Source organism: Nomascus leucogenys, chromosome 5 (assembly GCF_006542625.1).
Source record: "Nomascus leucogenys isolate Asia chromosome 5, Asia_NLE_v1, whole genome shotgun sequence".
NCBI lineage: Eukaryota > Metazoa > Chordata > Mammalia > Primates > Hylobatidae > Nomascus > Nomascus leucogenys.
Window position 1 is genome coordinate 48,864,130 of NC_044385.1, and position 25,059 is coordinate 48,889,188.

The following is a 25,059-nucleotide window of genomic DNA, read 5'->3' on the forward strand; positions in this document are numbered from 1 at the left end:
ATGGCAATTATTTAAAAAGCCAAGAAACAACAGATGCTGGCAAGGCTGCGGAGAGATAGGAACAGTTTTACACCGTTGGTGGGAATGTAAATTAATTCAACCATTGTGGAAGACAGTGTGGTGCTTCCTCAAAGACCTAGAACCAGAAATACCATTTGACCCAGCAATCCCATTACTGGGTATATACCCAAAGGAACATAAATCATTCTATTATAAAGATACATGCATGCATATGTTCACTGCAGCACTATTCACAATAGCAAAGACATGGAATCAACCCAAATGCCCATCAATGATAGACTGGATAAAGAAAATGTGGTACATATACACCATGGAATACAATGCAGCCATAAAAAGGAATGAGATCATGTCCTTTGCAGGGACATGGATGGAGCTGGAAGTCATTATCCTCAGCAAACTAACGCACAAACAGAAAACCAAACACCCTATGTTCTCGCTCATAAGTGGGAGCTGAACAATGAGAACACATGGACACAGGGAGGGGAACAACACACACTGGGGCCTCTTGAGGGGGAACATGGAGAGGGAGAACATCAGGAAAAACAGCTAATGCATACTGGGCTTAATACCTAGGTGATGGGTTGATATGCACAGCAAACCACCATGGCACATGTTTACCTACGTAACAAACCTGCATGTCCTGCACATGTACCCTGGAACTTAAAATAATAAAAATAAAGATGCACACATAAAAAATCAGTAGTCAGCACCCTTCGGCATGAGCAAAGAGAATTTGTGGACTCACGGAAATTACACATTCCCTTAAATACCACATGAGAACTACAATTCCTTTCCATGAGTTCACTAGTAATATATTCTCTAAAATGGAATCTTTCTGAAATATATTCCAGTTCAAAAATCTTCATGATACTGGCTGGGCACAGTGGCTCACACCTGTAATCCCAGCACTTTGGGAGACTGAGGCAGGCAGATCACTTGAGGCCAGGAGTTAACCAGCCTGGCTAATGTGGTGAAACCCCATCTCTACCAAAAATACAACAACAACAACAAAAACCAAAAACAAAAAGAACTTCATGATGCTCTCTGAATGGAATGTAAAATACTTTAGTTTGACATTCAACATTTTGCATTCTTTAGTCTTTATCTTGGTTGCAAGCCTCGTCTCTCACTGTTCTCGATATCTTATTCCAAACAAATTGGTCACTTCCTATTTTATTACATCCTATGCTTTTCTATCTCTAGACCTTTGCTAATGCTTTTCCCTTCACCTGGAGTGCCCCCTTCCATTTCCACTGGTCTAAATACCATAATCCAACTCAAATGCCCCATCCTTCGTAAATTGTCCTAGCCTTCTTTACTACATGAGAGCTTTCTCTTTGACACCAGTGTATTTTCTTTCTATTTTTACATCATTTATAGTCTTTGTTTTATTTCAGTTATTTCAACACTTGACTTACGGGTTCCAAATTATCAGCTTCTTAAGGTTAGAACTTTGCTTTATACATGAAAAACGCTTCATTAATATAAATATTTTAAAGCAACACTTCTCTAACCACATTAAGTGTTAAAGATTCAACTTTTTGAAGAATTGTTTTTAATCCTAAAAAGTATTTTTCTTAACTTTGAGTAAAGGCATTGTCACAGTTAACAGTTATTGACAGATAGGCAGTCCACCATTCACATCTAACCTGGTCCCTAAAAAGACTTAATCAGAAGTTAATATAATTGGGAATGTGTTATATATACTTCAGATGTTTGTCCCTTCCCATATCTCATGTTACAATTTAATCCCCAAAGGTGGAAGTGGGACCTAATGGGAGGCATTTGGGTCATGGGGGTGGATCCCTCATGAACAGACTAATGCCCTCCCTAAGAGGTGAAAGATGAGTGAGTTCTCACTCTATTAGTTCCCTGGAGAGCTGATTGTTAAAAAAGAGCTTGGTACCACCCCCTTCTCTTGCCATGTGACCTCTGTATTCATGGGCTCCTCTTTGCCTTCTGCCAGGAGTGGGGGCAGCCTGAGGCCTTCACCAGATGTCTAATATTCTAGCCAGCAGAATCATGCACCAAGTAAACTTTTTCTTTATAAACTACCCAGTCTCAGTTATTCTTTTATAGCAACACAAGACAGACTAAAACAGAATGTGTTCAAATAATAATATACTTGAGGATTTGTAGTTTTTTAAACGTTAAAACAAAAATTGTAGACCTAGACTTACCTTTGAAGCACTTCTTTCTGAAACTTTGTGATTCTGTGTTATACAATCGAACAAAGCCTTCTTCATTGGCAACTGCTAGTACATGTTCCATATTGGGAGCTAAAGCAGAAAGAAAGAATAAAATATATAAAGAGTAACACAAAATTTTTTTTTTTTCAGACAGAGTCTTGTTCTGTCACCCAGGCTGGAGTGCAATGGTGCGATTCGGCTCACTGCAACCTCCACCTCCTGGGTTCAAGTGATTCTCCTGCCTCAGCCTCCCAAGTAGCTGGGATTACAGGCATGCACCACCACGCCCAGCTAATTTTGTATTTTTACTAGAGATGGGGTTTAACCATGTTGGTCAGGCTGCTCTCGAACTCCTGACCTCAAGTGATCCACCCACCTCAGCCTCCCAAAGTGCTGGGATTACAGGCGTGAGTCACCGCGCCCAGCCACAAAAATTTTTAAGCTTACTCAAAACCACCAAAATTTTCTTCAGATAATCTCTTATTTAAAGAAGGGCTAAATCGAGGGTAGTACTTAAAACAAGAGTGGTACTGGCCAATGGCAAACAAAGGCATATGATGATGTAGGCCGCCAGCAGGCTGAGTCTATTAGTTTTTTTAATCATATTTTTATTTGCTTATTTTTAGCACAATCGTGACTACATAATAGTCTTATTAGTTTTTGTTTGTTTTTGAGAGACAGTCTCGCTATGTCACCTAGGCAGGAATGCAGTGGCACGATCTCAGCTGACTGCAACCTCCGCCTCCCAGGTTCAAGTGATTCTCTTGCCTCAGCCTCCCCAGTAGCTGGGACTACAGGCATGCACCACCATGCCCAGCTAATTTTTATAAGGAGTCTATTAGTTTTAAATTTCCTTTTCACAACTTTTTCTTTCCTCTCAAACTATTATGGGTGGAGACAAATACTTCTATTTCTTTCTTCTTTTTTTTTTTTTTTTTGGAGATGAAGTCTCACTCTGTCACCCAGGCTGGAATGCAATGGCATGATCTTGGCTCACTGCAACCTCTGCCTCTCAGGTTCAAGTGATTCTCTTGTCTCAGCCTCCCAAGTAGCTGGGATTACAGGGGTGCGCCACCACGCCCAGCTGATTTTTTGCAATTTTAGTAGAGACGGGATTTCACCATGTTGGCCAGGCTGGCCTCGAACTCCTGACCTCAAGTGATCCACCCGCCTTGGCCTCCCAAAGTTCTGGGATTACAAGTGTGAGCCACTGTGCCCAGACCTACCTTGGCCTCCTAAAGTGCTGGGATTTCAGGTGTGAGCCACTGAGCCTGGCTGAAGTACTTCTATTTCTGTTCATATATTCCTCAATGAGTCACAGAAAGATACATTCAACCAGATCAAAGGGTATGTATCTACTGGATAAAACAGTTTTCATAGTAGCTGAACCTTTGCAACCCTTTCCTTATATCGATTTTTTAAAAATGGTGCTAGAATAGTCCTATGCTTTAGAGGAAATATATAGTTATGCTAATGATGTATGGAAATTAAGGAAAGTCTATTTTATAAATCAGAAGACAACAATTTTTACAAAAACTCTAATATCCACCTAATTTACTTTTCTTTGAAAGGGAAATACTCTAGTATATTTTCCCTGTAAGTGTGAAATAGATCATTTCTGTCCAAGCCTTGCCTAGATAGTAATTCTCTTACCAGAAGAGAAGGTACATCCAAAAGGAGGAACTGGGACTCCTGTTTCTCCATAAGAAGTGTGTTCATCATTACCACTGCACTGATAACCAGTCAGAAGGGATTGTAGAGGGTATTGTGAAGACCATCCTAAAACAAGACAATTCCTTATAGAATTGCAATAGAGCATCACATTTCAGCATTTTTAACAAATTCAGAGGTAAATATTTGTCCTTAAGAAACTTTAGATATTAACATAGATTCACTTATGGAAGACACCATTTCTGTTATTTCATTAAGGAGTCCTAAGGAAAAAATAAAAGAGCACTTCCAACTTCTGGGGATGTATAGTTTGGGCTTACTATCTAAAATGGAGACTCTCACTAGTACATTGAGATTAGAAGAAACAAGAGGCCTTTGCATATTAAGAAAGATCTTCCCCCTTCTCCTACCAAAGAGACAACCACAAAAGCATTCCATTAAAACTGCTATCCCCTTCAATTAAATTCTTATTCCAGAACATCATACAAAATCCAATGGTCAAAGAGCCAAAGAAAATAATATATGTCAATGCAACTATTATAGCCAGTAACATATTCACCAAATTTACTTCCTTTTTCCTTTAGTGCTGAAATTGTAGGAATCTAAAATGCTAATAGCAACAATTATAGTATCTTAAATTATATTAGAGAAATTGTAAAGTGAAGTGTTATGTACCTACCCCTAGAAAACATTAAGTTAGCCCTAGCTAGTGGTAGTGGGTCAGGGAGTCTTTACAGGAGGTCTTGAAAGATGGGTAAATTTTCATTGAATTTAGAACAGAGAACAAGAAACTCAGGGTGGAAGAAAAGTTTATTCTGCTTAGGTCAGAGATCTAATGTGCACTATGCTCCTACAAAGTAAAGACATCTTCAGAGATTTGTTTTTATCATACTGATTTGTGATCCAGACATTTTAAATATATAAAATAAACATTCATTCAACAAGTAATTACTGAAAACCAAATGTTCAATAAGCATTGGAGGAAACACTGAGTTTACAATCTATTGAAAGCATCTTAAATAATTAACAAACTCACATTTTAGGGTACTCTGAATTCTCACTTTTCATCAAAAGTACTATGTGGAGAATACATCTTAGCCTGACATAACCTCTGACAAATCTACATTTGGATGTTCAGATATAATCTGAAGGAATCAACAGAAGGGCACCAAAGAAATTTAATCCAAATTTAATCATTAGTTCTGGGGCCATCATGTCATTATTTCAACATCAGATATTATTGTAAAGGAGCTGTTAAAGACCACTAAAAGAATGCAATAGGCCAGGCGCAGTCTCTCATGCCTGTAATCCCAGCACTTCGGGAGGCCGAGGCAGGCAGACCACGAGGTCAGGAGATCGAGACCATCCTGGCTAACACGCTGAAACCCCATCTCTACTAAAAATACAAAAAAAAAAAAAAAAAAAAAAAAAAAATTAGCCAGGCGTGCTGGCAGGAGCCTGTAGTCCCAGCTACTCGGAGGCTGAGGCAGGAGAATGGCGTGAACCCGGGAGGTGGAGCGTGCCGCGAGCTGAGACCTCGCCACTGCACTCCAGCCTGGGCAACAGAGCGATACTCCGTCCCCACCCACCCCACCCCCCAAAAAATGCAATAGTTATGTTGAGGTCACAAGTATTAACCTACAGAATAAGTGTGTAAAAACAAAAGCCTCTGTTCAAAGGTTATGTAAATATACATGTTTTGGAATTAAAAAAAAATCAGCTGCAAAATACAAACTCAAAAGGGACTTTTGAACAACTTGGTTGAAATGAAGATGATACGCTACAAAAAACCTACAATTTTTTACAATTAAACAATGACTCTTTAACTCTGCCTCATTGCCTACAATTAACATCCAAACACCAATGAATGGTGAGTGATTGGTCCTTGCCTACCCCTCTACTTAAGCAATCCCTGCAATACACACTTCACTGATGAACCACCCTAAGCTACTTTTGGATCCTTATTGTGTTATGAACATGAAACTGTAATGCTTTCCTCCACAACACGTCTGGAAAAAGCTATTATTTCCTCATCGTACAACTTAAGCCCCTGGAGTTATATGCACATATTCCAAGTAGTATACAAGAACATGAGAGTTTTCAGAGACTCAATTTCCAGATACAGTAGTTACCCCTCATCCGTGGTTTCGCTTTTCGTGGTTTCAGTTGCCTATAGTCAATGATGGTCTGAAATTATTAAATTGAAAATTCCAGAAATAAACAATCCATGTTTTAAATTGTGTGCCATTTTGAGTGGCAAGAAAATTTCACACTGTCCTACCCTGACCTGTTCAGGATATGAATCATCCCTGTGTCCAGAGTATCAGTGCCATATACGTTACCTGCTCTTTAGTCACTTAGCTGCTTTGTCTGTCACATAGTTGGAAGGTCTGTCATATAGTTGGGAGTAGTACCCTAATGTTTTATCACATGGAAGCTGCTTTGTCTGTCACATAGTTGGAAGTAGTAGCCTAATGTTACATCACAGTGCCTGCCTACATCATTCATCTCACTTCACCTCTTCATGTTGTAGGTATTATATCATCTCACATCACCATGAGAAGGGCCAAGTATAGTACAATGAGATATTCCGAGAGGCCACCTTCACATAACTTTTATTATAGAATATCGTTATAATTGTTCTCTGTTATTATTAGTTATTGTTAATCTCTTACTGTGCCTAAACTTAATCATAGGTATGTGTCTGTATAGTAAAAAACACAGCATACACAGGGTTGGGTCTTGGAACGTATCCTTCAAGGGTAAGGAGGTACTACTGTACTCAACTACGATATACAGTCATATGCCACGTAATGGCATTTTGGCCAAAGACAGACTGCATACACAATGGTAGTCTTACAAGATTATAATGGAGCTTAAAAATTCCTATCGTGTCTTAGTTTTTAATAAAAGGTTTGAAAAGTCAAGAAAAGAAAAACATTTAAAATAAAAAAAAACTTATAGACTAAGAATATGAAGAAATAAAACATTTTGTACAATTATATTTTGTGCTTTATGCTGTTACCACAAGGGTCAAAAAGTTAAAAAATTTAAGATGTTTGTAAGTTTAAAAGTTACAGTAAGCTAAGGTTAATTTATTATTGAAGAAAGTATTTTTTAATCAATTTAATGCAGCCTAAGTATAGAGTGTTTATAAAGTCTACAGTAGTAAAATGTCCTAGGTCTTCATGCTGACTGACTACTCACTCACTGATTCACTCACAGCAACCCCCAGTCCTGCAGGCTCCCATTCATAGTAAGCACCCTCCACAGGGGTACCACTTTTTATCTTTTATATCCTATTTTTACTGAAACTTTTCTATGTTTAGATACACAAATACTTACCATTGTGTTACAGATGCCTACGGTATTCAATACAGTAATATGCGATACAGGTTTATAGCCTAGGAAAAATATATAGCTTAGGTGTGTAGTAGTTACACTATCTAGCTTTGTCTTAAGTATACTCTGTGATGTTTGCACAATGATAAAATCACCTAATGATGCATTTCTCAAAATGTTATCTCCATTTATAAGCAATTGGATGACTATATACGCGCATTTCTAAAACTCACCTGTCTGAAAAACCTGATGTCTCTGAGAAGGTTGAGGTACCACTTTTTCCCTTTCCCTTCATCACTTCCTTTCTTCCACTTTATAAAAGAAAGGCATTCCCGTGCCCCAATCTTAAACCTTGCACTGATCCAAAGAATAAAAACTTTTGGGTATCAAATATTTTTAAATAAAAACAAACTGGTGGAGCCTTAACTAAGAGATAATTAATTCCTTCAATAAAGGGACCATAAACACCCAAATTCATCTCTTTAAAAAGATATACTTCCAATAAAATTTTACTTTTGGTTAATAATTATCAAAATTGGTAATCTATATTGTTTTAATCAATCATATAGTACTAATAATTGAATTGAAAATTCAATCCATAAAGAAGTTTTAACACTTGGAGGCTTATGACAGAAAACAGCAATTTAAACACATTTTTTGACACAGAAGGGTATGACAGAGTGATCAGTAAAAGAGCTTTTCAAGCATAAGATTAAATTACATTAGGAGAAATTCTGTAGGAGAAATAAAATGGAAATCAATTCAAGAGGAAAAAGCAGCTATATGGAATGTCTAGCAGTTAAAGAGGAGTTTGTTCATATTTTTCTAAAAAATGGATGACGTGATTATCAAATCACTATAGTATTTAAATTATATTAGATACACTTAAAAGAGTGATATAGCATTTTTATTTTTAAAATGTCAATATTCCCAATATGGTCCGAAATTATATTCTTTGCATTTATTTAAGTTTATAATAAAAACTTTTAGATATCAATTTAAAAATACACAGAAAATCAGATTTTCATTTTAGAAGGATCATTAGCAGCAATGTGGAGAATAAACCGAAGACAAACTAGGAGGCCATTTGGGAGACTTCTTACAATCCAGACAAGAAGGCATTAGGGCCCAACCTAGGGAAATGGAATGGTAAAAATAGAACACATCCAGGATACAGTAAAGATGCATAATCATAACAGATAAAGAAGAGAGGATGGATTCAAGAGATTTTAAAGAAATGTTTTGAATGTGTAACTATGAGGAAGATGAAGAAGTCTTTAATTGACTCAGGTTTCTGGCAGGTTTAAATAATGAGGCCATTCCCTAAAATTGGTAATATTGCAGGTTTGGGGGAAAAGTTGAGTTCAGTTTTGGGTATTTGAGTTTGAGATGCTTGTGGGATTGACTGTCTAGGTGATAATCAGCCCACACAGCTTTTATAGGAATGAATCTCAGGTACAGGAAGTCTTCCAATAACATAATTTTGTCCAATGTTATTTCCCCATACTGTTCATAAGGAAAAAATCAATTCCTGTTTGAGGCCATTGGCTGTGTGGAGTTTGTACACGCTCTCCCCATGTTCATAGAGGTCTTCTCCAGGTACTCTGGTTTCCTCCCACATGCCAAAGATGTGTATGCTAGGTTCACTGGTGTGTCTACATGGTCCCAGTAGACAATGGGTGTGTGTGAGTGCTTCCTGTGATGAAATAGCGTCTGGTCTAGAGCTGGTTTCCACCTTGTACCATGAGCTGCCAGGATAGGCTCCAGGCACCCACAGGCCTGAGCTGGAATAAGTGTGTCAGAAAATGAATGAATACAAATAATTGTAAAATAAAAATGGGTAAACTTTACAATAATCATACAAATGAATGACAATAAACGATTTGGTATGAAAGGGCTCAGTGAATTGCCATATTTGTGATTGTTTTTGAACTGGGTGGTGGTAGGAGGTGCTCCTTCCAATTTTCACTTTGCAAACATTTACTCCTTGATTTAGCCCACCACCACTATGACCGAGGTCACTCACTGATACACCAAAACTTGGATAATTATCTCACTTGTTTTTATTAATCTTTCTCAAATATATGTATAGCACATAATTATTTCAACATTTAATATTAAAAGTGCTTTGAGTCTTTCTTTAGAAGTTCGGTGGTGTTTGTGTGACCAAACTATGCCACTGGGACTTAATTCTTATTTATATCAAGTAGCCTATGGTAGAGTTGGTTTAGTTATACATTGTTTTGCCTAAAGTCACAGTTTCCAAGAGCCTATCTAGACATTAAGTGAGGACTTACTATATAAGAAATAGAAGATTGTATGTATGTAGATGTGGAAGAAGCCCTGGTTATGGCTGTGATCATCCAAAGGAGTAGGCAGAAGAAGAAAAGGGGTCAAGGATGGAACACCAACACTGAAGAGGAAAGGAGATGATTCTATAGATTTCAGTGGGTAACATATAATAATGAATGAATTTCAGTGTCTATTACGTAACAACGAATGAGTACTTGTGAATAGGAAAGAGGGAAGGGAAAGGTAAACACATGGATAATTAGGAGAAAATCTGTCACAAAATAGAGGCTGAACAGCTCCCCCAGGACACACATATAGTAAGGTGTGGAGGTATAATAAAACCCAGGCAGTTTATCTTCAAAGACAGAGCTCTGAGCCACTGTGCGTACTGTCACTCTTAAATAGAGGGCAAAGAAGTTACTCAAACAAGGTCCCAGAAGAGACAGAAAGAGGAGCATTTAAGTATAATTACAAAGATTATCTAAGAGGGAAATAAATAAGGATGGTATAAAGTTTCAGACTGCTAGCAGGAAGTTGAGGGACTACTTCTCAGTCTCTTTCTCAATATCATTTTCCTAGACTCATCCCTGAATATAAAAATTCCCTTCTCAGGTTCGTTTTCCACATGGCTTCAAGGGGAAAAAGAACCTCTGGCTATAGTCGACCTTCACATGAGTGAGATTTTATTTCTGTCCAAGGTTAGTGTGGGTAGTCAGCTCCCTTATCAGAAACTTACCAAAAAGTTTAAGTTGATGACATCCAAACCTAACCTCAAATCTCTTATTGCCAATGTTTTAGCGTAAGAAAATAAGTTAGATTTCTACATATTAACATGGGAATACGTTCAACTTATATCATTAAGTGAAAAAACAGACATTTTGATCCGATTTCTGAAAACAATAGATATTACCTCTAGCGTCAAAAACATCTGGAATAATATACTTCAGTCTATTAACAGGGGTCATCTCTGGCGGATGTGGTTACAAGCATCTTTCACTCTATAAGTTAAATTTTTATGGCCATGTAGTAAACGGTGAAAAAAAGATTTTGATCCTGTTAAAAGCAGATATCCTGTCTTCTCTGCTTGACTGAGTTCCTTAACAGCGGGTCATATTCACTGGTATATACCTATAGCAAATAGCTGGGCTCACTAAGATTCTACAACAAACGAATGAATTAATCAATGATTATGAGTTTTGACCATCTCAAATAACTGTTGAGAGAAACATATACACACAAATGCATGCATTTTCCTGTTAACGCGCAATGGAGATGTAAGTTGTAAGGGGCCTTGGAAGGCAGTTATTTCGACGTCCCTGCCTACGTGACGATTTTAAAAGCCCGATTACGATTACAAGTGTCCCGAGGCGATGAAAGTACAGCTGTTTTCAGTAGTCCCCGCTAACGCTACTTTACCCTTGCCACGGGAGAACTCAGAAGCTGAGTTCAGAATTGGAGTCGGCCCTGGTCGGAGGTGGCGTGTGTTTCGGGGGAGATGAATTCCGCCAGCTCCGAGCAGCGGTTGGGACCGTTACTCACCATTTCTCAGGACGCCAAGCTGGGGCTGGCGGAGCACCGAATTGAAGAGCATCAGGGCCGGAGGAAAAGGCTCAGCTGAGAGAAAAGTCGTAGAAATGCCTCCAAGTTCAGCAGAAATCGCAGCTTGCGCCTCTCACAACACAAATCGTTATCGCCTCCAACTCCCGCCACTGTAAGCCCCGGCCGCCAAACTCCGCGCCAAACTGACGTCACGCTCTCTGATTGGCTTCCGAGCGACGTCCGGGCGCCTCACAGTCATTTCCCCCTTAGGATCCCCGCCTCCTTTTCTCCCAGCCGCGGGAACCTGGAGTCCAAGAGCTCCTTGAGCGCCTGCGCAGAGGGCAGCAGAGGCGCAGACAAACCGCGGGGTGACCAGGGCGCATGCGTAACAGGGCTTGACAGCGCGCGGAAGAAAAACCAGCAAGAAGGCGGCAGAAGAAGATGGCGGTCCTGGGGTAGAGTTTGCAATCTTTCTGACTAGGCTAGTCGAGTAACTATTCGGGTCATGGCGTCAAACTCAACTAAGTCTTTCCTGGCAGATGCCGGCTATGGCGAACAGGAACTGGATGCCAACTCTGCCCTTATGGAATTGGACAAAGGTATTCGAAAGAGCGGGCTGAATGGGTGAAACGGGCGTGGGGGGAAGTGGCGCCACCAAGTGGTGGTAGCTTCGGGAGAAGACGGATAGGCGCATGCGCATATCTTCGCTGGGTGGAGAGCGCCTGTGCTTTTGCTGGGGCGTGGGCTTTGACCCCTTCGGGAGGTTGCGGGAAATTTGCAGGATTGTCTGACTGGCCTTATACCGGCTAAACAAGTAACGAGCTCTAGTGAGAGGCCCGTTTTGACCACTTGAGGGAGCAGTCCCCCGATTTTCTAAGCAGTGACAGTGGCTAGTTTCTAAGAAACACTACAAAGAAATTGTGAAATTGGTTTTCAGTCTGTTCAGTTGAGACCAGGTATTCATGAAATGTGCTGAATAGTAATCTTGCACCGACTTGACAGCGATTCATTTGATTTCCATAGCTCTGTTACCTGCGGGTTACAAGGCAGGCTAAACCTGGCCAAGACCATACAAAAAGCAAGGGCCCTGCTCGTTCTCTGCGGACAAGTTCCAGGAGTTCTGTTTCCGTACAAGGGAGCAGCTTGGTGTGGAAGGAGCTTTGGGGTTACACTGAGTTAAATTACAGTGCCGCTAATCTTATGATTAACTTCATCTAGCCTCGGCTTGTCGTCTGCAAAGTGGGTACAGTACCATTGAGCCGGCAGAATTGTATTAAGTGACTTAATAGTATGCAAAAGAAGCATTTAGTAAATGCTGAAGAGATATACCTCCCTTCTTAGATATGGATATGGGAGGCAAGGTCGGAAATTTGTCAGTAAAGAACTCGACTAGTAATATGAAACCTTTGTTTCATATTAAGGATTTTTATTGTACGGGAAACATTTCGGCAGCTGGTATACAATTAAATCTTGATTAATTGTAGCCAATATATAATGTTGGAGAACTGGACTAGAACTCAGAAGGATCTCTCTTTAAGTCCCCTTTGAGCCACTTCCCAGTTTTCTGAGTTGGACATGTCTATTAACTTTTTTGGGACTCTTTTTCTGTTTATTTTTTAAACTGTTAATATTTTTAGTGGGTTAGTCTAAATAAGAGTTTCTCAGGCTCTTAAAAAAGCTTTTACCTTCTTTTGATAAACACAAAAATTTCACAACCCCCTAATGGGATATTCCTTTGGTTGAGTCTCAATATCTTTAGTGCACCCCCATCAACCAAGAAAATTATGTTGAACTTTTCTTTCTCTTACCAAATCTTTAGGGTTTTTCTCCTCTGAAAAATAAAACTATAATATTAAATGTGTTTTTCTTTTCTTTTTTTTTTGGAGACAGTGTTGCTCTGTTGCCCAGGCTAGAGTGCAGTGGCGCCATCTCGGCTCACTGCAACCTCCGCCTCCCGGGCTCAAACGATTCTCCTGCCTCAGCCTCCCGAGTAGCTAGAATTACAGGCGCCCGCCACCACGCCCGGCTAATTTTTGTATTTTTAGTATAGACGGGGTTTCACCATGTTGGCCAGGCTGGTCTCCAACTCCTGACCTCAGGTGATCCATCCGCCTTGGCCTTACAAAGTGCTGGGATTTACAGGCATGAGCCATCGCGCCCGGACTTAAATGTGTTTTTCAAACACTTTCCTCCTCATTCTGATACATTTCTTTCTTATTCCTCAGTGAAAGTTACAGGTCAGGATAACATCTAATATCCCTACGAGTTCTAAGGACATTTTCTACCATTCTGGTCCAGCTGAGCTTGTCCCATGCTGACAGTAGGATAGTGGTTGTGGAACAGGGATAAAGATGGGGCACTGAAGAGGAGTTTAGAATTGTTTAATTCCTCAAATTTTGCAGTTGTAAGAAAAAAACCCACAATTTTTCCTTTTTAAAGAAGCGTTGAAATGAAAATATTTTATATCTGTAAGAAAGAAATAGGTGTCAGTCTTAGACACAGAGTAAGTGATCATTTTCACTCCTCCCAGCAATGCCTGGCGTATTTTACAGATGAATCTCAGGTTCAGAAAGATGACTTGTTCTTTTTCATCTCATCTATAGTACCTTTTAAAGCTGTTAGGAAATTAAGTTATAGAAATAGCCAGTTTCATTTTGAATATAGTTGAGTATTTTAAATATTGAGTCATTTCATCTTGTACCTGTTAAAGTATTTCTGTTTTGTGAGCTAAAGGTCAGAAGGCTACAAGTTCCAACTCTTTTTTCGTTCCCAAACTCCAAGGAATACTGTTTCTGAAATATCTCCCCCACCTCAGCATACACACACAGACACATGACTTATTTGATCAGGCTTTGTACTAGGAACATGGCAGTTAATGAAATAAAACAAAACTCCTGCCCCTATAGAGCTTACATTCTAGACAGCAGATGCAGACACTCAGCAAATACAGCAAATGTGACAGGTAGTGATACATATTATAAAGGAAAATGAAGCAATGAAAGGGACTGGAGAAAACCGATCTGGGGCTGGAGCTGATTTCTTATTTTATGAAGGATAGGCAAGAAAGACCTCCTCAATCAAGTGGAGGAACAGCAAGTACAAAGGCCCTGAGGTAGAAGCCTCCTTTGCATGCAGTTATCTGGAGCAAAGTAAGAGGCAATGAGTATAGAAAGATAACCAGAGTCAGTCGGGCACAGTGGTTCACGCCTGTAATCCCAGCACTTTGGGAGGCCGAGGCGGGTGGATCATGAAGTCAGGAGATCGAGACCATCCTGGCTAACATGGTGAAACCCTGTCTCTACTAAACAAAATACAAAAAATTAGCCGGGACTGGTGGTGGGTGCCTGTAGTTCCAGCTACTCGGGAGGCTGAGGCAGGAGAATGGTGTGAACCCGGGAGGCAGAGCTTCCAGTGAGCCAAGATCACACCACCGCACTCCAGCCTGGGCAACAGAGCAAGACTCTGTCTCAAAAAGAAAAAAAAAAAAAAGATAACCAGAGTCCCGTTCAGGTAGGGCCATGCAAGCCATCAAAAGGACTGGCTTTCATTCTGAATGAGAAAGGAAACCATGGAGGATTTTCAGCAGGTGTGTGACATGATCTGACTTTCCTTTGAAAAGTATCAGTCTGGCTACTGTGTTGAGAATAGACTGAAGTGGGGAGGGTCAGGGACCCAAGTAGGGAGACCAATGAGGAGGCAACTATAACAATCCAGGGAAAAGAAAATAGTGGCTTAGACCAAGGTGGTGACACTGAAAATGTGTGAAGTCCTGAGATTCTGGATATACTTTCTTTTTTTTTTTTTTGAGACAGAGTCTGGCTCTGTCCCCTAGGCTGGAGTGCAGTGGCACCATCTCGGCTCACTGCAAGCTCCGCCTCCCGGGTTCACGCCATTCTCCTGCCTCAGCCTCCCGAGTAGCTGGGACTACAGGCGCACGCCACCACACCCTGCTAATTTTTTTTTGTATTTTTAGTAGAGACAGGGTTTCACTATATTGGCCAGGATGGTATCAAACTCCTGACCTTGTGATCCGCCCACCTCGGCCTCCCAAAGTGCTAGGATTACAGGCTTGAGCCACCGCGCCCGGCTTCTGGATATACTTTCAAGGTAGAGCCAACAAGATTTGCTAATGGATTAGATGAGGATATAAGAGTAAGTGGTCAAGAAAACTTAGAGGTTTTTGGTCTGAGCTACTCGGAGGATGTTTGTATTGTTGTTTACTGAAATCAAATCAGTTTGGGTCATGTTAAATTTGAGATGTCTCTTAGACATCCAAATGGAGATGAGTAGGCAGTTAGGCATAAGATGTAACCTTTGAACACTATTTTAAAGAAATATTTTGTGGCACTGGTGTCCTTAGAAACACACTCGGGAAATGCTGCCATTCATAACCTGTTATATATTTATAACTGCTGTACATTATTCTGAGCCTTTTGAGCAAGCATTGGCAGTAAGCTGATTGTTTCTGATCTCTATAGGAATAAGTGAATACTATTTTGAAGCTGACTCAATTCCATTACTTTAGGATGTAGTTAATAACAGGAAAATCATCCTTCATATGATAGCCGTTCATTTACTCAACAGATATTTACTGACCACCTGCATTGTCTCAGGCTCTGTACTCAGACTAGGGGCTATATTGGCAAACAAGACATCTTTAAGGAGCTTGCATACAAATATAAGGAGATGGACAATGCTAGATCAAATGTGGCACCGTTAGTCAGGACAAGAAGTTGGATTTTGTGCAGAGTGCAATGGGAAAGCATTGAAAGTTGTAGGCTGATGGCCATGCTAACTGAGCTTCTGTAAGACTGAGCATACACAAGCAGAATTAAGTGTCATAATCAAATACATTACAGCTTATGTTTATCTGACACATTTCATGATAAAATCATTGCTATACATAATTGGCAATATAAAGGATGCATCTCACAAAAATTAGTGTAACTTTTTCACTAATATAATTTCTTAGTCTAAACATTTTTAGATCAACTGATGGAAGGTTATCCTGATGATTTGAGAAAACTTATGCAAGATCTCCTTCCCCCTGGGAAGAGAGGAGTCTCTTAAATGACATTATTCAGCCTATCTGCCTTCTGCAATGTTGACCTTGGAAAGGATGAGGTGAAAGCAATGGGGAAGAGAGCGGTGACTCATTCCCTTTCTTGCAGCTGATGTAATGGGAAGGAAGGAAATATAGAGGATAGATTTGTTCCTAAAGGTGCTGGTGAACGTAATGCTGTGTGAAAAAGCTCGATGGTGTGCTTAATGAAAAATTTAGTTATGAAATAGAGAAATGATGTGAATCAGGACAACTGTCTCTACACTCTAATTTCCCCCTTAGATGCTGTCACCTCACCTGTATTCCAAAATACCTGAATTCTCAGACCATCAAAAAAGATTGTCAAAAAAGACCACAGATTGCTTTTACATTATTGATATGGCTCAGATGTCATTGGTGTTTCAGTAAACAAATATGAGGCCTTTGGGGAAATATCTTCATAGGCCCTCCTCAAGAGAAAGGCCTCAGCAGCCAGATTTGTTCCAGGTGACTAATTCCATACCGTAACTGATTGATTCAGAAGTAGGCATGTGACCTGCACTGAGTCAGATTCTTTCTCCCTGAGAATCTCTGCTGCCAGACCACACTTAGTCTGAGAGTGTTAAGAAGCGGACCTATAAAATCATGTAGAATTAGGCTGGGCGCAGTGGCTCACACCTGTCATCCTAGCACTTTGGGAGGCCGAGGCGGGCGGATCACCTGAGGTCAGGAGTTCGAGACCAGCCTGCCCAAGATGGTGAAATCCCATCTCTACTAAAAATACAAAAATTAGCCAGGGGTGGTGGCAGGCACCTGTAATCCCAGCTACTCAGGAGGCTGAGACAGGAGAGTCACTTGAACCCAGGAGGCAGAGGTTGCAGTAAGCTGAGATCACGCCATTGCACTCCAGCCTGGGCGACAAGAATGAAACTCCATCTCAAAAAAAAAAAAAAAAAAAAAAAAATCATGTAGAATTGAAGCTAAGGTGAGACTCTGGGCAACTTAATGCAACATAAAAACCAGCAGCCTGGTTGGTAATTCCTTGATGGTTTATGAACTAATCCAAAAATTCAAGTTTTTACTGAAACCCACGGACTCATTCTTACATATAACTAAGATGTACTGTCTTGGAATTTGCAAAGTGGGTTATTAAATATTCCTAGAAGTTGGTATTCATAAACTCAAATTTGTTTAGAATTCTAGATTAGTATTCTCATGTGCATACTGGATGACGTTGCATACATCTTGCCATGTACATTTACAGACATTTTCTGAAATTTGGGGGATGGATGCTGCCTTAACTAATGCATCATTAGTTTTCACTGTCATTTTACTTGTTTCTATTTCTACTTTTTAAGTATAAAAATTGGCTTTGCCATCAATTTTTTAAGCTGTGGGTTTTATGCTTGTGTTCATATTTCTACCCGTGTCCCCCCACACACCTTTTATTAATATATAGATTTTAAGGTATGTTTGTGTTATGGTTCAATTTTGAATCATCCTCATCTCTTAGCTAAAGCAAATGTATGTCACAAATTCTCCTAAATTGTGTTTGGTAATGCTTTATTTGTGGTGTTCTTTGTAGTGGATGTTAGTTATGTTGATGGTTGCTTAATATATTTTGAACACTCTTTTTGTGCTTAAGGAATGTCCCATATCATGAACCTTGTCTTACCAAGGTAGAAGCAAAAACTTACTTCCTAGTTTCCCTTGCAAGAGTGCAGGATCTGACTTAGGCTCTGCCAGTCAGACACACTTCCTTCACACTGTCTGATTTAGAAGTTAGAGATGCAAGAAGGAAGAGTTGAAGTGTCCACTCACAGTTCTGCCATGGCAGCAGCAGTATTTCTAGTGTAGCAACAACAATGGCTACGATATTCCTAGATGACAGCAGAGCTAATTGTTACATCTGGTGTTTCCTATCAAAGACAGGGTTCCTCCATCCAGTTGGTTAGGTAGTGTGGTATTAGGTGTTCCTAGAAATTTAGCCTTAAAAATATTTCTTAAGCTTTTAATAAACTCATTTTCTGCCTCATAAGCCAGAGTTAGCTTCTGTTGCTTGCAGCTAAGAACTGCTGATAGATGCTACTTGGAGATTTGTGCTGTTTTGAAAACTTGATTAATGTATATCCCAAACCCCAAGTTTACCATAGTTTATGGTATTCCCCTAATCTCCTAGAATTCGTCGCCTCAGAATTCCACCATTTAATCACTAATTTAAATGTCTCATTCTTGAATCTTAATCTCTTTCTTTCTAGTTGCTTGCTAGAGATGCATTTTAGCATAGTGGTTAGCACTATAGCCTCTGGAGCCACATTGCCAGAATTTGAATCCCAACTCTGTCATTTGTTAGCATTGTTGTTTCTTACGCAAATTGCTTAACTCGTCTATGCCTGTTTCCTCACCTTTCAAATGGGGAAAATAATGGTACCTAATTTATGTGATTTTTAGTGAGACTTTAATAGATATAAAGTGCTTAAAGTGACTGGCACAGAATAAGCACTAAATGTGTATCATCATTATCATTATGATTAACTGCTATTTTGGCTAGTCTTTATTTTCATTCAGACCTCGGTATTTCACTTCTATACATTTCTGTACCTGTTTTACTTCTTTGTTCAGCTTAGATTTCATGGTCCCTCATTTTATTAACTTCATTTGCTTTCTTACCAGTACTTTAAATTCACATCCAAGGTTCCATTCTACTCACGTATCCCCAAAGGCAGTCAAAAATTGCTGCAGAAAGTCATACAATGGGGTACATGGCTATCATCATAAATGGGAGCCAAATCCACACTGACCTTCAACACGGACCTGCAATACTGTAATGTTTCTGCAGTACTACTATGTTTCTTTGGTCAGACGCTTCTACCTTCTTCAGTAAGATTTCAGATCTTTTACTTTTCTAAAACCAGAGATCCTGGGGTTTTATGTGAAGTGTGATTTGTAAAACTTGACAGTGTGTTCAAAACCTTTAAAAACATTGTGCCTGTCAGATGAAAGCATTCTGAGGACCAAATTCAGCAGCCTAGTAGTTTTCTAACTCCAGTATAATCAGTGTGGGCAGGCTAGTCAAATAAGTTATCAAGTGGCTTGAGAATCTAGGTGCCGGCTGGGCGCAGTGGCTCACGCCTGGAATCCTAGTACTTTGGGAGGCTGAGGCAGGAGGATCACGTGAGGTTGGGAGTTTGAGATCGGCCTGGCCAACATGGTGAAATCCTGTCTCTACTAAAAATATAAAACTTAGCCAGGTGTGATGGTGCATGCCTATAATCCCAGCTACTCGGCAGGCTGAGTCACAAGAATCACTTGAACCTGGGGGGCAGAGGTTGCAGTGAGCTGAGATTGCGCCACTGCACTCCAGCCTGGGCAACAGAGTGAGACTGTCTCAAAAAAAAAAAAAAAGGAATCTCGGTGCCAGCCTTTTCAAAGCAGTTAAACAGATGCCTGGGACTCTGCCCCATATATTTAGTAGGTTTGGAGTAAAACACCTAGTAGATATTTTTCAAAAACTTAACAGATATTGCTGATACAGAACCAAGCTGAAAACCACTAGCCTGGCAAAAAGCTCTGCACATTTTAAGTGCAAAATAATGTTAGAATAATGAATGCTTTACTACTGCCAAATGAATTTTGAATGAATAAATGATTTTACAGCCTATTTTAGTTCCCTTGGTATACATGCATGTTGCAACTGAGTTAAGCACTGTTTAAGTCCAGGTACAGAAAAGGAAGAGAGATCTGTTTTTTTTTTGGTGGATACAAAATAAAATATAGGTATAGCAATCACATCCCTCCTTCTTAATCTTATCTCTGGGCTTACGGTAGTATTCTTATGATTAGCGGTCTTATGACTAGGGCATTCTTCCTGTAGCAAGCAATACAAATAAAATGTCTAGCCCCTCTTAGACTAGAACTGGAATGTGCTGAGCTCCTGTTTTCCAGTGCTTACAAAATTGGCCTAGAGCAAGCAAGATGAGTACCATACTACCCCAACCCAGGGCTGTTGCTAAGTAATAGGCCTTTAAAGCACTTTTTCCTTCTTTTTCATCTTAGCTCCTATCCTTCGGAGCCAGCCTGACTTCTCACTACCTCTTTCCTAAGGAGGGCTCTTACATCAGAAAATACAGAAGAGATTTAATATTCTTTAGTTCATTTACCCCATGGTGTTGTTACAGAGGAGTGAGAGTCTACTTTATCTCAGAGAAAAAAGTTTGATGATATTAGATAAATCAAAACATTCTCTGGCTTCATTCAAAATAAACTTTGGTACATTTTAAATCAGCATGTTTAAACAAATCAATATGGTCTTTGGTTCTGTTTTTCAAGGGAAGATAAAACATGATTATATTCTGTCAAGGAGACTACCTGTACATAGGCTGTTTCCTACTATGCCTTTTTCATCTTAGCCAAGGTTAATTCATTATAAACAGAACTTTACCGTCCTTTGTATCTAACTCAGCTACTGACAGTGAGAAGAAAATGAAACAATCCAATTACTGTGGATTTTTTCAACCCCTTTGCCAACACATATACATAAGCACACATCTCTGTTCCTTCTCTGTTTCTCTCACCTCCATCCTCAGCTACGTCTTTCCTCTTCTCTGCCCTGTGTGTCTGTTGACCCATTTTTCATATCAGGCTTTTAGAAAAGCCTTTAAGGCTACATGAGCCACACTGCCAGCTACTTACAATTATCCCTTTCGTCGTTGTGTTTGATAGGAAAAGGATTTCTAGAGCTTCAGAGGCAGTTCTTTGTGTGTATAAGAGGGTGAAGGGGAGGAGGGAGCAGATGAAGGAGGGATGTGTTTGTATCTCGTTAGAAATGTTAATTAGTTTTCCCATAGAAACTTTTATTATAAATGGTTATTAGGTTCCAGAGTACTATGAGCACTGATAGTGCTATTATTTTCCTATGAGGAAATAATGTTCTAAGTACTGAGTAACTAACATGAGTGCATTGCAGAACATCGCCCATTAGTAAATGATAGAAATTACCTATGCAGTTTCACTTTGTGGTTGTCTTGTGTATGAAACATTGTGGCAACTAGGAAAAGCCTTCAGATTTCCTTTGTCTTTTGTTTTTTTTTGGAGACAGGGTCTCTGTCACCCAGGCTGGAGTGCAGTGGCACGATATTGGCTCACTGCAACCTCCGCTTCCTGAGTTAAAGCAATTCCCATGCCTCAGCCTCCCTAGTAGCTGTGATTACAGGTGCCTGCCATCCCGCTGGGCTAATTTTTGTATTTTTTTTTTTTTTTTTTTAAAGTAGAAACGGGGTTTTACCATGTTGCCCAGGCTGGTCTTGAACTCCTGGCCTCAGGTGATCTGCTAGCCTCGGCCTCCCAAAGTGCTGGGATTACAGGCATGAGCCACTGTGCCTGGCCTCCTTTGTTGTTTTTTTTAAGACTAATCAAAGGTTACTGGACAGAGATATTCTAAGATACTTATTCCTGTGAGGATATAATCAGCATTTTGTGACTGGTAAAATACTAAACAGAGACATTTGAAATTGATGCTGTTAAATCCTTACCAAGCTATTCATTCTTAGTGAATTTTTTTTTTCCTGGTTCAGCTGTGACTCCAGGCAGGATCCAGAGAGGAGTTTTCCAGTCTCTTCTCTGGGTTTTGTAGAAACTTAACTTTATCCTTCTATGTTAGCTTCTTCAAGCACTACATCAACCTTAAAAGGGCACAGGAAAGGGCAAATTCTTAATGAAATTTTTAGAAAATTGAATATTAACTCTTTTTTGTTTGTTGGGTTTTTTTTTAATTTTTTAAAAATCAGATTTAGTGAGGTATAATTTGTATCAGATAAAATTCACCAAATGTATGCAGTCATGAAACCATGACCATAGTCAAGACATAGAATATTTCCTTTACCCCAAAAACTTTCCTTGTGCCCCTGTGCAGTCAGTTCCCTCTCTCTAGCTCCTGGCTACCACCAATCTGTTTTTTGTCCCTGTAGTTTTGCCTCTTCCAGAATGTCATATAAAATAGAATCATACAATAGGTAAGTGTAGTCTTTCGGGTCTGGCTTCTTTCACTCAGCATAATGATTTTGAGGTTGTTTTATGTGGTTAAAATAAGGTATGATTTCACAAATCACGCAGTTTATTACCATACAGAAAGAATTTTCCCTGTATTTTTCACAATGTTTAGAGAGGGAAAATAACAAGAACACATCTCACAGGGAACACATTTGATAGACAAAGTCCAGAAACCACATGTGAGTGAATACTAGTTTCATTTAGAGTCAAATTAGTAAAGTTTAATTGCGCATTTAGGATGGAAACAGGCCTCTGTGAATGTAAAGTCTAATTGAAGTTTGAGGTGTACCTTTCTATGAGATGTTCTCTGGAGAGATGATCTGACCAACACTGGAGATCCATGATGACAAGATTTTCAATGCTAGGAGCCATGTCTTCGGGGGAGGGAGATTACACTCCCTGTTCTTATCAGAGCAGAACATTTCACTCACAATAGCAGACTATGTGTTTGTAATCATTTCAAAGCTGCACAACAGAGATCCACCTTTGTTGTATGCATCAGTAACTGGTTCCTTTTTTATTGCTGAGTAGTAGTTCATTGTATGGATATACCACAATTTGTTTATTCATTCACTAGTTGATTAACATATGTGTTTCCAGTTTGGGGCTATTAATGAATAAAGCTGCTGTGAATATTTGCATACAGATCTTTGTGTGGACATGTTTTCATTTCATTTGGGTAAATAGCTAAAAGTAGCATTGCTATGTATATAGTATGTTTACCTGTATTAAGAAAAACCAAACAAAAAATAAAATGCCTAGGAATACATCTAACCAAGGAGGTGAAAGATCTCTACACGGAGAACTACAAAACACCACCAAAAGGAATCTTAGGTGACACAAATGGAAAAACATTCCATGCCCATGGATTGGAAGAATCAATATCATTAAAATGGCCAAACTGCCCAAAGCAATCTACAGAGTGCTATTACTATCAAACTATCAACGTCATTTTTGACAGAATTAGAAAAAAAAAAACTCTTCTAAAATTCATATGGAACCAAAAAAGAGCATAAATAGCCAAACAAATCCTAAGCAAAATAACAAAACTGAAGGCATCAATTACCCAATTTCAAACTAATTTGTAAGGCCACAGTAACCAAAACAGCATGGTACTGGTACACACATAGTCACATAAACAGTGGAATAGAGAACCCAGAGATAAAGCTGCACACCTACGGCCATCTGATCTTCAACAAAGTCGATAAAAATAAGCAATGGGAAAAGGACTCCCTATGCAATAAGTGGTACAGGGATAGCTGGCTAGCCCTATGCAGAAGAATGAAACTGGACCCCTACCTTTCACCATATACAAAAATTAACTCAAGGTGGATTAAATATTCAAATGTAAGACCTCAAACTGTAAGAATCCTAGAAGAAAATCAGCCTTGGGAAAGAATTTGACTAAATCCTCAAAAGCAATTGCAACAAAACCAAAAATTGACAAGTGGGACCTAATTAAGCAGAAGAGCACCTGCACAGCAAAAGAAACTATCAACAGAGTAAACAGCCTACAGAATGGGAGAAAATATTTGCAAACTATGCATGTGACAAAGGTGTAATATCTAGAGTCTATAAGGGACTTAAACAATTCAACAAGCAAAAACCAAATAACCGTATTAAAAAGTGGGCAAAGGACATGAAAAGGCATTCTCAAAAGAAGACATACAAGCAGTCAACAAACATGAAAAAAATGCTCAGCTTCAGTAATCATCAGAGAAATGTAAATTAAAACCATAGTGAGATACCATCTCACACCAGTCAAAATGGCTATTATTGAAAAGTCAAAAAATAACATGCTAGTGAGGCTGTTAAAAAAAGGGAATGCTTATATATACACTGTTAGTGGGAATATAAATTAGTTGAGCCAGTGTAGAAAGCAGTTTGGAGATTTCTCGAAGAACTTAGAACTGCCATTCAACCCAGTAATCCCATTACTGGATATATACCCAAAGGAAAATAAATCATTCTACCCAAAAGACACATGTACTCATATGTTTATCCCAGCACTGTTAACAATAGCAAAGATGTGGAATCAACCTAGATGCCTGTCAATCATGGATTGGATAAAGAAACTGTGGTACATATACACCATGGAATTCTATGCAGCCATAAAAAAGAATGAAAACATGTCTTTTGCAGCAACATAGATGCAGCTGGAGGCCATTACCGTAAGCAGATTAATGAAGGAACAGAAAACCAAATACTGTAGGTTCTCACTTATAAGTGGGAGCTAAGCATTGGGTACACGTGGACGTAAAGAGAGGAACAGTAGACACTGTGGACTCTTAAAAGTAGGGAGGGAGGGAGGGAGAGGGGAAGAGTTGAAAAACTGCTTATTGGGTACTATGGTCACTACGTGGGTAATGGGATCATTCGCACCCCAAACTTCAGCGTCTCACAGTATACCCATTAGCAAACTTGCACATGTACTTCCCTGAATCTAAAATAAAAGAAAAATGAAAAGTAAAGGGAAGAGTCAGAGGGTTGTCAAAAGAGCTGTACAGTTTTACTTTCCCACTAACAATGTATGAGAGTTATAGTTACCCCATATCCTCATTAGCACTTGACATTGTTGGTCTTTGTAAAGTTTTTGCCATTCTAGTGAATGTGTAATGGTATCTTATTGGAGTTTTAAATCGTCATTTCCCTGATGACACTGTTGAGCATCTGTTCATGTGCTTACATTTGCCATCCATATTTCTTCCTCAATGAAATTTCTCTTCAATTCTTGTCCATTTAAAAAGTTGGTTTGTATTATGGAGTTACAACAACTGTGGATGAAGTCCTTTATCACATACATGTTTTGTAAATGTTTTCTTTCAGCATGTGGTTGTCTTTTCATCTTCTTAACAGTGTCTTTTGAGGAGCAGAAGTTTTAAATTTTGATGGAATTTAACTTACCACTTTTTTATT

At 39.3% G+C, this 25,059-nt stretch overlaps 2 protein-coding genes and 1 non-coding gene across 6 annotated transcripts in view; 1 reads left to right on the forward strand and 2 right to left on the reverse strand.

Annotated features, from left to right (window-relative positions):
• Positions 1–11,444, reverse strand: part of DTL (denticleless E3 ubiquitin protein ligase homolog) — a 68,198-nt gene extending 56,754 nt beyond the window's left edge. For 2 of the 3 annotated variants that reach the window (XM_030813048.1, XM_030813047.1), the window contains exons 1-2: positions 11,055–11,444; positions 2,202–2,300 (exon numbers count right to left, since the gene is read on the reverse strand). Coding sequence is in view for 2 of the 3 variants with exons in the window: in XM_030813047.1 (XP_030668907.1) it covers positions 2,202–2,300; positions 11,055–11,106 (151 nt within the window). In the remaining variant the exon portion in view is untranslated. Of the gene's footprint in view, positions 1–2,201; positions 2,301–3,863; positions 3,990–11,054 lie in introns of all 3 variants that reach the window. The other variant, XM_030813046.1, reaches the window with a different exon arrangement.
• INTS7 (integrator complex subunit 7) overlaps positions 11,398–25,059 on the forward strand; it is a 100,997-nt gene continuing 87,335 nt past the window's right edge. For both annotated transcript variants that reach the window (XM_012506770.2, XM_030813045.1), the window contains exon 1: positions 11,398–11,653. In XM_012506770.2, the coding sequence (XP_012362224.1) occupies positions 11,560–11,653 (94 nt within the window). In that variant the 5' untranslated portion in view covers positions 11,398–11,559. The remainder of the gene's footprint in view (positions 11,654–25,059) is intronic.
• On the reverse strand, positions 21,667–21,789 carry LOC115835309. Its single transcript, XR_004030297.1, has one exon. It is a non-coding gene; the product is annotated as a small nucleolar RNA SNORA26 (small nucleolar RNA).